The sequence below is a fragment of the Rattus norvegicus genome, chromosome 4, assembly GCF_036323735.1.
Source record: "Rattus norvegicus strain BN/NHsdMcwi chromosome 4, GRCr8, whole genome shotgun sequence".
NCBI lineage: Eukaryota > Metazoa > Chordata > Mammalia > Rodentia > Muridae > Rattus > Rattus norvegicus.
Genome location: NC_086022.1, coordinates 85526935 through 85541373, shown reverse-complemented (window position 1 = coordinate 85541373; position 14439 = coordinate 85526935). Strand labels below are relative to the sequence as shown.

Genomic DNA, 14439 nt, shown 5'->3' with positions numbered 1-14439 from the left:
AAGCCCAGAATCTATGAACATGTCTAAGACTAAATGTGTCAGAGAACCCAGTCACCTCTGCCCTTATCTGTCTCATGGAGTCTCGGTCCCTCAGAGTTGCAGTGTGGGGGGTCTTGTTCACTGTATCAAAGTCAATGGTGATGCCAAACGCCACGCCAATCTCATCAGTTCTTGCATAGCGCCTTCCAATAGACCCAGAGGAATCGTCAACTTTATGAGACACGCCATTTCGAGTCAGAGCTTCCGCTATTCAAAACAAAGCGAGACAAGAGTGAAATACTGCAGTAATTCTCCATTCATCTGAACACAGACTGGGACGCTCAGAAAACACAAAGGACCCTTAGACAAGACAGCAGCAATCCCAGGTACACGGATGTTTACTAAGCCCCCTGAGGGAGCCCCAACTGCCCTGCTGTCTCTGCCCACATAGCTGCAGGGAAGGAGACTGTGGTGCTGAGGTGGGCACTGCTGTGCTTCTCCACCTGGACAGCCTTGGGCTGCTCCTGCAGGCTCCCCTTTTCAGAAAGCAGAAGTGAGGGGCTGGCATGCCTAGGATCTCTGCCAGGGATATAGATCCAGCAGGGTGCCTCATTCCACTAGGGTTTGGGAAGAGAGTACCAAGGTCAGTAAGAGCAACCAGGAATCCTGACTCCTGACTCACCCAATGCTGACACATCTGAGCAAGTATGCTCTGTTATAAATCTGAGCAGAGGCTTAAATCCTACTTATTCAGAGCCAATCTATGCTTTTACTCAAACAAACAATACTTCTGTAACTGAGTCTGCAGGACAGTGTTCCCATGGAGATTGCCCAATTGGATTTGCTTACATAATTCCTTGACAAATGGCATAAACTCTTGGTTTTGGCTCAGTGGAAGGACAGAACATTTGAATGGAGCAACCACAGCAGGGAAACTGAAGAACTAGATGGTTTTAAAAGAAAAAAAAATTCAAATGTTAGTTTGTAAGTAACTGTTATTGTTCCAGAGTACAAAGTAGTTATCCTCAGTAGGTAACTTAGACCATTCACTATCAAAATACCGATCTTCTGTCAGTATACAGGGAGTAAATGGTCCAACCCTCCCATACTGTGTATGAGCTCAAAATCAAAGACAGCAGATGTGCTGTGGCAGGCAAGCCAGCTTTCTGTGGGCCATTTTGGGTTGGAAATGAGAGCTGAAGGCAGTTCTTAAATAGTACTTATATAAAAGGTTCATTGGAAGACAAGAACACACAACTTGGAAGTGAGTGGATGTGTTTCATTAAACCACTGAACGACAGAGTTGAGGCGAGCTCCTGCTTAAAGCTTAATTACCGCCTTGACGGCAGGCAATTACAAATATCCTGCTATATGGGAACCTTGTACTTGAGCAATGCAGAGGCCTACATCACAGGATATTTGGAACCCAACTTCCTCCTTCAGCCTGTGATAATTCTAGTTAATATAATCAAGCAGGAACTTGCCTTTACAGATTTTTTTTTTTTTTAATTTCACTGGAAATGTTTTCATACCAAATTTGTAGGCAAATGGATTAAGTAAGTGGGTGCTAATAATTCGGGAACATTTTTGGCTCCCCACAGCCTAATCAAATTTCTCTTCATGGAAGGACTATGCAATTCATAATAATGTGACTAATTTATTCTTGTTTAGCCTCTATGAAATGTCTATTAAAGCCCTAGTTTTATCAATATTATTCAATTCAAAGAAACAGCAAAGAGATTTTTTTCTCTTAAAAACTAAAAACCTTTCTATTAGAAAAAATAAGCCGGAAAACAAGAAGGAAAATTGGCATCTAAGAAGCTTCAGTTAGCACACCATCACTCCTTGACATGGCAGTGTCTTCACGGATGCATCTGCTGTCTGGACCAAATAAAGGACAGCTACTCCCCCATGCCAGGGTGAAGATGCAGCTTCAGCACAGAGATTACAGGGGCAATTTATCAGCTCCATAGTATCATAGCGTGCCAAACTTTCTAGAAGCCGGGCACCAAGAATTCACCAGCTCACTCCTCAACGCATGATGTTTCACAATGAACAGTGGGTTGATATCTGAGATTCCACGTGTGCTCGCCCAGCTTTGGACGATATGCAAAGGAGCCTGTTTCTTAATCAGTAAGATACAGACAAAGCTCTCTCTTTTCTAGCCGTCTGATGATGTTCTCAGAACTCTGCTAGCAGCTACAGGAGTGCACCTTCCATAGACAGACTGAGATGACAAAGACAAGGCTCACAGGCCAAGGAGAGAGTGGAGGCACAGAGCCATGACGCAGGATCATCAAACAAAGAGAAAACCTGAGGGATTTAAAAGCTTTTTATAAACTCCTACTGCCTCCACACATGAATGCCAGGAAAACTCCATTCCAGGGGCAGCTCACCGTTCTCTGCTCATCTCCCTCCCGGACGTGGAATGTATGTTCCAATATGGTATACATGATCCTGCCCAGGCCAAAAGAGGGCTCAATTACACTCGGAACAACTTCTTCCACTGCAAAAAAGGAGACAATTTACTAACACTCTGTCAAGAACCATATGCTACAAATCAGAGTCCTTAATAATCCTTGGCACTACAACTGCCCTAAAACTAGATGGGTTGTGATCTCTGTACAGCAGGGAGAATACACTCAGAAAAACTATGTGCTTATAAGAAACACACGATCCCTTTAAAGTTAGGTCACAGCTTTTCTAACCTGACTACTCACATATCATAAAAATAAAGCTTGTGTCTGTCCTAGGCATGGCCCTTCTAGCGACCAGTAACAGCAGCACTCCACCACCTGCTCTGGCTTTCTAGAAAGCTAATAGATCTGGAGCGGTCATTAAAGAATTTGTAAATCCAATCCCTGGGGACTGGAGAGAGCTCAGCAGTTAAGGGCAACAGCTGCTCTTTCAGAGGACCCAAGTGTGATTTCCAGCACCCGCATGAGGGCTCACAACTATTTACGACTCCAGTTTCAGGGAATCTGAAGCCCTCTTCTGGTCTCCCGGCACACATGTGGTATGTAGACATACGTGCAGGCAAAACACCCATATGCATAAAAACAAGCCAACAAACTCAGGCCTTAAGGCAGGCCTGCTGATTCAAGCTTATAATCGGGAGGCAGGGGCAGTCGCTAGAGCAACTTTAAGGCCAGACATGGACAACTAGATAAGACCTAGTTACTACCACTCTGGGGTCAGGAAACATTGAAAGTACATTCTGCTCAGGGCCCAGTGTCCTATCAAACACATTCTACAGAGCCTACAACTCTCCTCCCCGTAGGCCATACTCAGGAAAGGTACTGGTAACTTACTACATGGAAAAGAAGCTCTATCCTAGGCCCTGCGGTTCCTTCTTTGTGGGTAATGAGATAACCATGGCCAACGGTTCAGTTCTAAAGGGGCCATTTCTTTTGTTTGACTAGTTGGTTAGTTTTTTTTTTTTTTTGTTTGTTTGTTTGTTTGTTTTTAAGATAGGGTTTCTTCTCTATGTAGCCCTGGCTGTCCTAGAACTAGCTCTGCAGATGAGGCTGGCCTTGAACTCAGAGAATCAGCTACCTCTGCCTCCTTTCTGAGTACTGGGATTAAAGGCATGCATCACCACCGCCAGGCAGCCAGGCTGCTTCTTTTGTCTATGATAAAGGAGTCATTGTTATTACACACTTGCAATAAAAGTGCTTCCCTTAATGTAAAATGTGTTTGCATTACAGTCCCTCCCTCCCTCATCATCATTAAGATACATACATCATGTGGCTGAGCACCCCATCAGACCATCAGTACAATCAACTATGCTGACAGATTCATGCACCAGTACCAACAGAAAGGGAAAGGAGGAGGAGAGAGAGGAGAGAGAGGAGGGAGAGGAGGGAGAGGAGGGAGAGGAGGAGGAAGGGGGGAGGAAAGAGTAAAACGTGGCTTAGGATCCTTGTCTACCTAGCATGAATGTGGCCTAGCTCAATCCTTGAGTACCACAGAGGGAAAATAATGCGTTTTAAAAAGATAATCAAGGTGCTTTCTCTCTCCAACCTTTGCAGTCTCATCTGAGTAATGGCAGCCAGGGGCTTGGGAGCAGCTGCCGGTACACAAGTGCCCCTGCTCTGCCCTGCCTGTGCTGGCTGCTGGGCCAGCTGACCCATTCATAGCCTATAGCTTTCAGCAGCTTCCAAGAACCTCGACTCAAAGCCAAGCAGTTGTCACGTGTGCTCTGAAATGTACACTGCCTAATTCAAAATCTACCTGACCAGAACCCCAACAATGTAGAGTAGGGGGAAGAAAACGCCCCAAGTAAAAGTACTTTTCCTGAAAGCAGGAATGTCCTCAGAGATTTCATCTACTACCTCAGGCTGCAGGAAATACAAGGGCGCCTTTAATGTTTAATATGAGCACAAGCATCTTTAAAGAGAAAATGCCAAAGTTTCCCATACCCAGCAAACTACTTCTCTCTCCAAAATTTATGTAAAATTAATGTCACAAATCTTCTATGTTTTTTAAAGTTTGAAACAATGGCTTGTTTTTGTTTTTTTATTGTTCTAAGAAATTACCGTGTAGTGTTTTCTGGAATCTCTTCACACTGACCATGTCTTTTGTTAACTGAAATGTTTTTCCTTCAGTTTCAATAGTGAATTCCCTACAAACAGAAGAAAAGACAAAACACATTAAACAGTACTTAGAACACACACCCTGCACCGGGTGCCGAGCCGCTCTTCCCTCATTTTAAGTGCTAACACCATCTGTCTTCTCTCCAGGTGACAATTCATAAAACAACCAACAGAGTAAGTATCCCCATACCCTGGCACAAACTGTGTACCCAGAGAGGACCTCAAAAGTGTGGCTCATTTCATACAACTCCTCTAGTGATTTAACGGCAAAGTCCTCTGACCTTGAAGTGAACAACATAAAAGGAAAACACAAAAAAAAAAAAAAAAAAAAAAAAAAAAAACCCAAAAGCAACCATCTAAGAGTAATCACATTTGTCCAAAACAGCTCTGCAGTTAAAGTGCCCACTGTTCTACACACTACCCCAGCAAATACAAACCCAAAACCAACTAAATCAACATCACTAACAGTTCCCTGACTATGTGCTATGTGAGCACAGCACGTCCTCACCAGGGCTGCACACATCCGTGTCTGGAGACCAGGAACCAGTTACCAAGGGCCCTCGGCAGGGCCCACATCCCAGCTATTTTCTCTGTTGTAAGGCCAGTTTGCATTTCTCCAGCCTGATGGCAGCAGGACTAGGAACAGAGCCCCCATGTGGTTGTCTCGAAGATGTGTAAGGGCTACTTGTAACCATTACATTTTGCAGGTGTGTTCAGGGCATATCTCCTGCCTCATCTGGATGGTTTCTACTCACCTCTTATAGTAACTACTGGTTTGAAGTTTGGGTTGTGCATAGTGTCATGTACTCTAAGAGTGTCTAATTGTACAGTAGGAAGCACACTTAGAACAGTTAACATGAGCAAGAAGAGAGTGACTGCTTGAGATTAAACCTGGCAAACAGTCTGGTAGTCATGAGTCATTAGCAAATGGTGTACACACACACACACACACACACACACACACACACACACACACACACACACACACACACACACATACACACACACACACACACACACACTACAGCTGTCCCTCTCCTCTGTGTCCCTGTGCCTCAATGACAATAGTCTGCTTTCCATTACCAGCAAGTGTCTTTCCTAGGCTCCCATCTAACCACTGTCTATGACAGGCTTGAGAGGCAACCTTTCAGTGAAAGAGAAGTCACAAAGTACTTCAGGGTTTGCTGGCCCTATGTGGTCTCGTGTATATTTTTTTGTTTTGTTTTGTCTCATTTGAATATTTTTGTTGTTATTTAAAACCACCTCCCTGAAAAAGCAAAAAAAAGAGGGAGGAACAACAGTGTTCTAGTTCATCTTAACAACGGCTCTGGCTCTACACATGGCAAGACTCGGTCTGTGTCTTGTAATTCTTGTTGTGTCTGTCTGCTGCCCAGTCTGCTGATTTACCGACAATAGAAATCCACAGTAACTGAAGTCACCTAACTGTCTCTGGTTTCGTCGTCTGTGGATCTTAAGTTCTGGTTTTCAGTTGTGTACTATGCAGGAATGACATGACCTCCTGGGCAGCTACCTTCATCATTATGAACTGCCCCCTGGTCACCTAATTCCCATTTCCTGCAGTTTACTTTGATACTAAAATAGCTACTCCAACTTTTGGCATATGTACATAATATATATATATATATGTTAATATATAATATATAAATATATTATGGTAGGAAATATTCTTTTACTTTTTTTTTTTTGGAGCTGGGGACCGAACTCAGGGCCTTGCGCTTGCTAGGCAAACGCTCTACCACTGAGCTAAATCCCCAACCCCTCCCTTTTACTTTTAAACCCATTTCTGTATTACTACTGAAATAGGTTTGGTGCAAATCACATTTAATCAGATCTGGAATTTGTGAAGCACACAAACTAAGAGTCAGTGGCTGCCATTCCAGCACTTATGTCATTTATTTCCTGCTAACCACTGACATTAAGTACAAGTCTCCCTCCTCAATGTTATTTTCTATCTGTTCTTTGCTTGTTTTCCTCTTTTCCAATCTTCTAGGGATGCTGTTCTGGCTGTTTGTGCCTGGCGTGTGCTCTGCGCAGGTGACAGTTCTGCACGTTAGCCTGTGCCTCCCTGCATGCTATCACCCCATCTCTTTATCATAGTGCTCTTCCAGTCACTGACTCTTACTTTCATATGCATTTTATTTCCATGCATAAAGTCCGTAACAAGGATTTTGCCTTAAACAGTTTGGCCTGCACATGCAGGATTGTCCGTGGGGGTGTATATGAAGGTCAGTGGCTGTGTGGAATGCCCTCCTAGAGCCCCTGAAATCAGTAGTACTGGGGTTACAGATGCACTGCACCAGCCCAGCGTGTACATGGGGGACGGGGATGGAAATGCACATCCTCATGCTTGCACCTGATCCACGGAGTCATCCACTCAGGGCTCGCTTGGCCTGCTGTCTCTCTAAAGACTTTACAACATGATTCACACTCAGCGTGCACTTCTCGTGTTTACGGCTCTGCACCCCACACTTCATGGAGCTTGGCTTTGATGGACAGTATTGCCGAGGGTAGCATGTTTGTACTTATGGCTCTAGACAAATAAAGGCCCTAACCCAGTGTTCTGGCTTCTATCATTTTGACAAGAACTCTAAATTACTACTATCTTTCTTGTCTTTTACATAACGACTCTTCCTTCCCCACTGGCTGCTTTAAAGATTTTTCTCTTTATACAGGTTTTTTAGCAATTTGAGTTTTATGTGCCATTTCGTGATTTGTCTTCAGCCTGCCTGGGTTCTGCTCTTAAATCTGACACTGTTTCCTCCTGCCATATCACCAGATGTTTCCTCCTATCACCGTGACTACCACACATGTGCTTACCTGTGTGGCACTGTTCCATGGCACCCCAAGCCCCTTACTTTTGATAGTCCATGGATAGCTTCTGAGGCTGCATCCTTAAACTTAATCATCCCTTTGCACCCTTTAATCCACTGTTGCCCCAACGGTGGCAGCACCGGTCAGGGGTCATGCTTATGCTTCCACTTCATATGACAGCTCACGTTCTTCATGTTCTTTCTCACAGACTGATGCATGGGAACCCATGCCATGTGTGGGCAGACGGGGCCCGGAGCCGGCGCTCTTCTCTGCTGAACCAGCTCTCCAGCCCTTCTTTTAAATTCAGCACATGAGACACACTTATAACTAGCTTACTACATTTATGTATGTACTAGTCATGTTTGTTGTTTCTGGGTCTTCCTTAACTAGTTTCCCTCAGCAGAACTCACATAATACTGCTTTTACAGAAGTAAAACAATTTTCTATTATTATAGCTTCTACACTATCTGGTGCTGGATGTTGTTGTATTTCTAAGACTATTCTCTGTTACTCCTTATGTTTATGTTTATGATTACAGAGTCTTCCACACCTCTTATTAAAAAGTTAGATTAGCCTCTAATCTAATTCAGACAAGTAGTCTCCGCCATGAAAATCACTAGAAAAGAGCCTGCTGCTGCTTGTTCTTCTGAGATGTTGGGGATTAAACCCAGCATCCTGTTCGTAAAGATAATAAAGAGATCCTATTTGTTTAAATATATTTCTAGGATATAATGTTGAAATTCTAAGTTATTTTATACAACTAAGACAGGGATAGCTCTTTCCTGTCAAAAGCCTTCTAGAACAAGCCATCTTGCCCTTGCTCTCAGAGCCTTCGAGAGAAGCTCACCCTTTCTCGCTCAGCAGCAGCTCCATCTCGGTAATGTAGCACTCATCGCAGGCGCCGAGGTACTCCAGCACCAGCTTTGCATCTTTCTTGTACGCCTTGCCCACGGCTCCCTTGTTGGGCTCAAACTGTACAACGTTAACTGTTTTGTATGGAACGGTCAAGGAACCATGACACTGCACAGCTTTAGGATGCTGGAAAATTACCTAGAAACACTGAGTCACAGCAACTTAAAGCCACCACCCAGTCCTGCTAGCGTTAGCCCCCAGACTGCCTATTCACAGGATGAACCGGGCACAGACCAATCCAATCGTTACTGGAGAAAGCAGGAGCTGGGGGGTGCCTCAGTCAGCAAAGAGCTTCCTCACAAGCCTGAAGGTCTGAGAGCAGATGCTTAGCATCCACAAGAAAACCAAGTGTGGCTATCCATGCCTCCAATTCCAGCACTGCGAGAAGAGACGCGGCACTCCTCAAGCTGCTGCTTATCAGGCTCGCTGAAATCAGTGATCTCCATTTTCAGTGAGGGTTTATCTCAAAAACCATGGTACAGAGCAATAGAGGAAGACATTTTATGTGGACATCTGTTCCCACACAGATCTACACACCCCCACACCCCACATGAATATGTACACATACCACACATGAAGAATAAATAAATATCATTAACAAAGACTTCTAAAAAATGACTTCTAAGGTTAAAGTGAAATAAAGGATTCTCTCTAATCTGCAATATATCTCAATCCATAGCATAAAATCTCCTGGTAATGTCTTTGGCCAGTGAATTGGTTCAGTGGGACAAGGCGCTTCCTTCCAAGATGATAAACTGAATTAAATCCCTGGGACCCACATGATGAAAAGAGGAAAGTGTTCTCTGACCTCCACACAGGTGCTACACCAAATCACAAACAATAAATAAAGGTAATTAAAAAACTCTGGTTTTGTCACTTGTCAATGCTAAGAATTGGCTCACAATCTCGGTACAAGGTAGAGAAGCAAACTCCTATTCTAATTTAGAGATAGTGAGCTAAACTATCTTAAGATGGCTCTAGGCTTTAATGAGAACAACACTTACCAGATATCCTATATCTAGGGGTACACAGGTACATGTGCAGAAAAAGACATGTTGGAAAGATGTCTTTTAAGGTCTAATGTATGTTCATTATTGCTTAAATAGAGACAGGAAGGAAGCCACGAGGGACACTAAGCAACAAGTTTAAACAACCCCAAAGCACTCCATTCATCCAAAAACCAAGGACAGACTGGGCTCACACACTGTTAGCCTTAACTCTGGAGTAGTCAGAAAGGATATGGGCTCTTTCAGGGGCTTCTCAGCCACCAGCGGGACTTTGGTGGCTCGAGCATGACAGGAGAGGTCATAGCAGGATCGGTCAGCACATCCAACAATCTCGATCCAGCCCTAGGAAGACAGAATGAACAAATTCACTCACCACTCACACTGGCCTTGCTATAAACAACCCTTCCAAATATTCCGGGACAACTGCACTATAGAATCTCCAATTGGAGTTTGTAAATTATTAAAAAGAGAATAGTTTCATACATGAGGCAGTTAACAGATCTTTAAAGTACAGAGAGAATTCTCACTGCATATGAAGTAGCTTTATTTTCCAGACTGGCTTACAATGTCATATTACTATCCAGTAAATGAATAATCTACAAGTTGATTATGTATCTGGCCCAAACTTATAGATTTGGCTCAAATTTGTAGCCAGGACTCAAATGTGGCAGACATTCCTCCTCCCTTTGCATGACGTTCCCTCAAATGGCTGGCTGAGCATGGCTAGGCATGGCTGGGCATGGCTGAGCATGGCTGGGCATGGCTGGGCATGGCTGAGCATGGCTGGGCATGGCTGGGCATGGCTGAGCATGGCTGGGCATGGCTGGGCATGGCTGGGCATGGCTGAGCATGGCTGGGCATGGCTGTAAGTCCTGGTGCTCAGTTAGTTCACCTGACTCAACAGAAAGAAACACAGAAAATGTGGGTGAAGGTTCAGTCAGGGGTGCCAGGCTCCATTTCCTTTTAATAGCTAAGGTATCTAATTTTAAAAAATTGTTTCCAATTAACATGCAACAGACTGACTGCCAGTATCACCCATATCTCCTACAATGACATCCTAACTTCTAACGTGACAGCATATGGAGGCGCCTTTAGGAAGTCGCTAGGTCACGAGAGTAGAATTCTAATCATGGGGTGAGTGCTCCTCATTAGAGAGCTATCCTGCCCTCTTTCCATCAGGGGAGAAGAAAAGATGGCAGTCATCAACCCAGTAAAGGGCTCTAAACCAAACCAGAGCATACCAGATTCTGTTCCTGGACTGCTACCTTCTAGAAATTTGTTGTCTTTTGTTATAAGAGCATAAACCAAGACACGACCTTACAGATACCCTATGTAAGAACAAGTCTGTAAAGCATGAAGGCCAACGACACAGACTTGAAGTCAGATAGTCAGAACTACAGCCCAGCCCACTACCCTGCCAGCCTAAGGCCTGGGAGTCTCGCCTCTTAGCACTTGAGCATCCTCAGAGAGAAGAGATGGCAGGGGACCGCATACGATAGTGTAAAGACGGCTTTAAAGGAGCAGGGTTTGTGACAGCAACAACGTGAATATAAGAAAGTACAGTGGACGAAAGGTGGGCAGGCCAGGCTCGGAGTCTCAACTGACACCCCGTGAGCTTAACAACTACTTGAAGTCACACCCACAGAACAGGGTGGAAGAGAGAAAGGCAGTAATTACTCATTACACAAACACCAAGTATTTGATTGGTTTAATATGAACAGGAGAGTAGAAAGATATGTAATAACATCTGAACTCTTAAACTAGTTACTCTCCACCTGGCAGTGTGGCTGTTTCCTCCTCCAGGTCAAGCAGCCCTCCTGGAGGGAGCAAGGAGATGCAGAGGCTCGTGAAATGCACCAGAACTTCAGATAACCAGGAAGCTCACATAATCCCTAAGACTCAGGAGCCGCCTGCCCGGGTTAGCTAAGCCATAAGCCACCATCAGGGGAAAAGAGGGTGGTGTAACTGTGTGCAGGGTGCACACAGAACACCAGTAACTCCTTTCTTCAGCCGTTACACTTGTCAGCGGGGCTTCTTGATATTAAGCTGAAGGTCACTCGTGGTAGGTAACCCCAACAAACTCAGTGACTCAAGCTGAATTTGAAAGGAACTGTCTCTTCAGTTTGTCTCTGACCTCTCTGAGGTAAATAAGCATTTCTGTAGATTTCCCAGGAAAAGCAATACAGCAGTACACAGACCAAACAAACTTGCTAAGAACAGATTTTAGTATTTCTTATCTAAGTCCACAAAGGCAAAAAAGAAGACATTCAAAGCAGCATCGATGACAGCTAGCGCAAGTCTGTAAGCCCAGCAACTGACAGAAACAGGAGGACAGGTTTAAGGCTAGCCTTGGCTATATAGGTAATTTGAGAATAATGTGGGTCACATGAGATCTTGATTCAAACAAACAAAAAGCCAAAATCCAGACTAAAGATATGCACATTATCACACATCTACACATGCATGTTATCCACAGAAAAATTATCTGGAAACCAGGAATGTTGGAGACCTGCTTGTAATCTAGCACTGGGAAAGCTGAGACAAGAGCCTCATGGCTTATGCCAGCCTGTGCGAACATGGATGACTGCATAAAAAAACAAAAATCAGTCATTTTATAAAAGAAAAACACAAAGACCCTGAGCTACAGCAGGTTCTGTCTGTGTACATGAAGATGCCTCTCCAACATGCAGTTAGAAGAGCTGGACACTCAGGCCCCTGCTCAGGCGTGTCCCGGGACCCTTGTACATACAGAAAGAGTCTGCTACACCCTGCTGCTTTTCATTCCTAAACACTAGGAACGGAAGGACACGATGGGGGTGATCTAGAGATCTCCGAATTTTACCAAATACAAAGAGAAAGAGATCAGAATCTATCTCCTAAATCTACCAAATAGTTCACTAAGCTGAAATGGTTTTAGCCACCACCGCCAGTGTCTGCTGGATGTCTGTCAGGAGGCCAGCCCATCTGAGCTCCACTGAGGGATGCTACAGCACGATCCCCCCTGGCACAGACACACCTGCACCACCCTTCCATCACCCTTCCCTCCCTACCTAGAGTGGCTATCTCTGTCTCCCAGGGGTGTTCCAACACACAGGGTGGCCCCTCTTTACAAGGAGACACAAGTCAACTGTTGTCTGGCTAGTGAGCATCACTGCAGGCTACTCACATAGGACGTTTTGGACTCAGCATCCCAGCAGTCGCAGGCATAATGGGCCATCTCATTCTCCATATGCTGTCGGAAGCGGAGTTTATCAGGAGATATTCCAACCTTCGTGAGGTAGAGGTAGATGCGGCCAATAAAATAGCCTAATACTGAGTTGTTAATCACACCCTGAACAAATAAAAGTACAGCAGAAAGAAAAGGTACACATCAATGCTTTTGAAGGTTAAAGTACTCTGTCTACCCGTGTACCTACCGACTTCATAGTCTACTAAAAACAGAACACACAAAGTAAACTTTCTTCCTACTGAAGAACAATTTAAAACACCCACAGGGTGATCTTGGTATTTTTAAAATATCAAGGTAACAAGTTAATAATGAAGTTGTTCAAAATATATCTAAGACATTGGGTTCCGACAACTGGGAGGCAGAACCAGGCAGATCTCTACGTGTTCCAGGCTAGACTGATCACTCGGTGAGTTCCAGGACAGCCAGGACTAGTGAGACTTTCCCTTGAAAAACAATAAAAACAAAAGGAGTCTATCATATCTGTCCAATAGACTTGGCTCTACATCCATATACTGCCTAATTCCAGTCATAAGCAAGCCTAATTTAAATCAACAAACCAAAGAGATATACTGAGGTTGATTTGTTTGTTTTTAAAAATGTATTCTTGTCCATTGAAATTCATCTGCTCCATATAGTACATATCGATTTATAACTTTAGAACTGGGCCTTAGAAATTATTTAGCCCTATCTCCCATCACTGCAAGGATGTCTACTGGTTAGTTTTATCAACCTGACACAAACCTAGGTATCCCTGAGAAAGAATCTCAACTGTGAACTGCCTCCACCATACTGGCCAGGAGCAGGCATTTCCTGATTGCTGTAGAAGGCATGTAAGTCCTTGTGCTCACAGATAAGCAAGCAATAAGGAAGCCAGGACCACTAAACACACAGGTAGGTTACCTTTAGAACCCGCTTTCTACCCAGAAGACTGAACAGACAGAAAGCTGGGAACAGACTTGGTTAATAGCTGGGTAACCTTTGAGCTATCTGTGTGCCAGGCCATACCTGATCCTCTCGCAGACTCTCATCTTGGGCTTCTTTCTCTTAATCAATCAATCTATCTATAGCACTATCCTGTCCAGACCTTTTTCTTGAGTCCGTTTTCTCAGTTAATCTTTATGGAAGATGTCAGTCATGTCTTAAGCCTTGTTGTGCACATAGGATTGAGTTAATCATCACCAACAAACTTTCTTTTTTGTTCAAATTGTGGTGTGCTTAAATATGCCTGTGGTCAAACTCTCAAAATTTGAACCAATACTGGCTACTGAGTCATACTGAACCAGCTTATGTCCTAAGGACAGTTACTCTGCTGGCTATGGTGGACACAGAGACCCCTGCTGATTGCTAATTCCTATTGGAAGGCCAGTCCACTGCAGGTGATGCCACCCCTGGGAGGTAGTCCTAAGGTGTACAAGAATGGTAGCTTAGCAAGCCAAGAGAGGCAAGACAGAAAGTAGCACTTCTCTATTGGCTTCTGCTTCAAGCTCCTATCCCGGCTCCCCTCAGTGATGGACTATAGCCTATAAATAAGTGTCCAAAATAAACTCTTTCCTCCCACGTTGCTTTGGTTATGATATTTACACAGCAGATTATTTCTGCAAAGTGGGTGATACCTCTTCTTGTTCTAAAGTTAGAAGGCTAAGTGCTTCTCCAGGCAAGTCACTCACTACTGGGACGCAGCTAAGGAGGGTAAGTATTCACTCACTCATTTCTCCAGGCAGATATTTAAAGAAACTCAGAAACATACAAGGCCTATAAGCCCCTGCTATGGGTAAACAACGGGGCTTGGATTCAGAGTGTTTGCTTTTCCTGGGGAAAATTTTGGGTCTTCCAAAGTTGTGCAGACTGATAAAGTAGGATCAGTTAAATACAAAACAGTTCAAAC

The 14439-nt window shown here is 44.1% G+C and overlaps 1 protein-coding gene across 3 annotated transcripts in view; it reads right to left on the bottom strand.

Annotated features, from left to right (window-relative positions):
* Nucleotides 1-14439, bottom strand: part of Gars1 (glycyl-tRNA synthetase 1) — a 57938-nt gene that overhangs the window by 1503 nt on the left and 41996 nt on the right. For 2 of the 3 annotated variants that reach the window (XM_063285772.1, XM_063285771.1), the window contains 7 exons: nucleotides 12492-12656; nucleotides 9555-9667; nucleotides 8254-8394; nucleotides 4518-4603; nucleotides 2376-2485; nucleotides 829-922; nucleotides 56-246 (listed from right to left, as the gene is read on the bottom strand). In XM_063285772.1, the coding sequence (XP_063141842.1) occupies nucleotides 56-246; nucleotides 829-922; nucleotides 2376-2485; nucleotides 4518-4603; nucleotides 8254-8394; nucleotides 9555-9667; nucleotides 12492-12656 (900 nt within the window). Of the gene's footprint in view, nucleotides 1-55; nucleotides 247-828; nucleotides 923-2375; nucleotides 2486-4517; nucleotides 4604-8253; nucleotides 8400-9554; nucleotides 9668-12491; nucleotides 12657-14439 lie in introns of all 3 variants that reach the window. The other variant, NM_001271139.2, reaches the window with a different exon arrangement.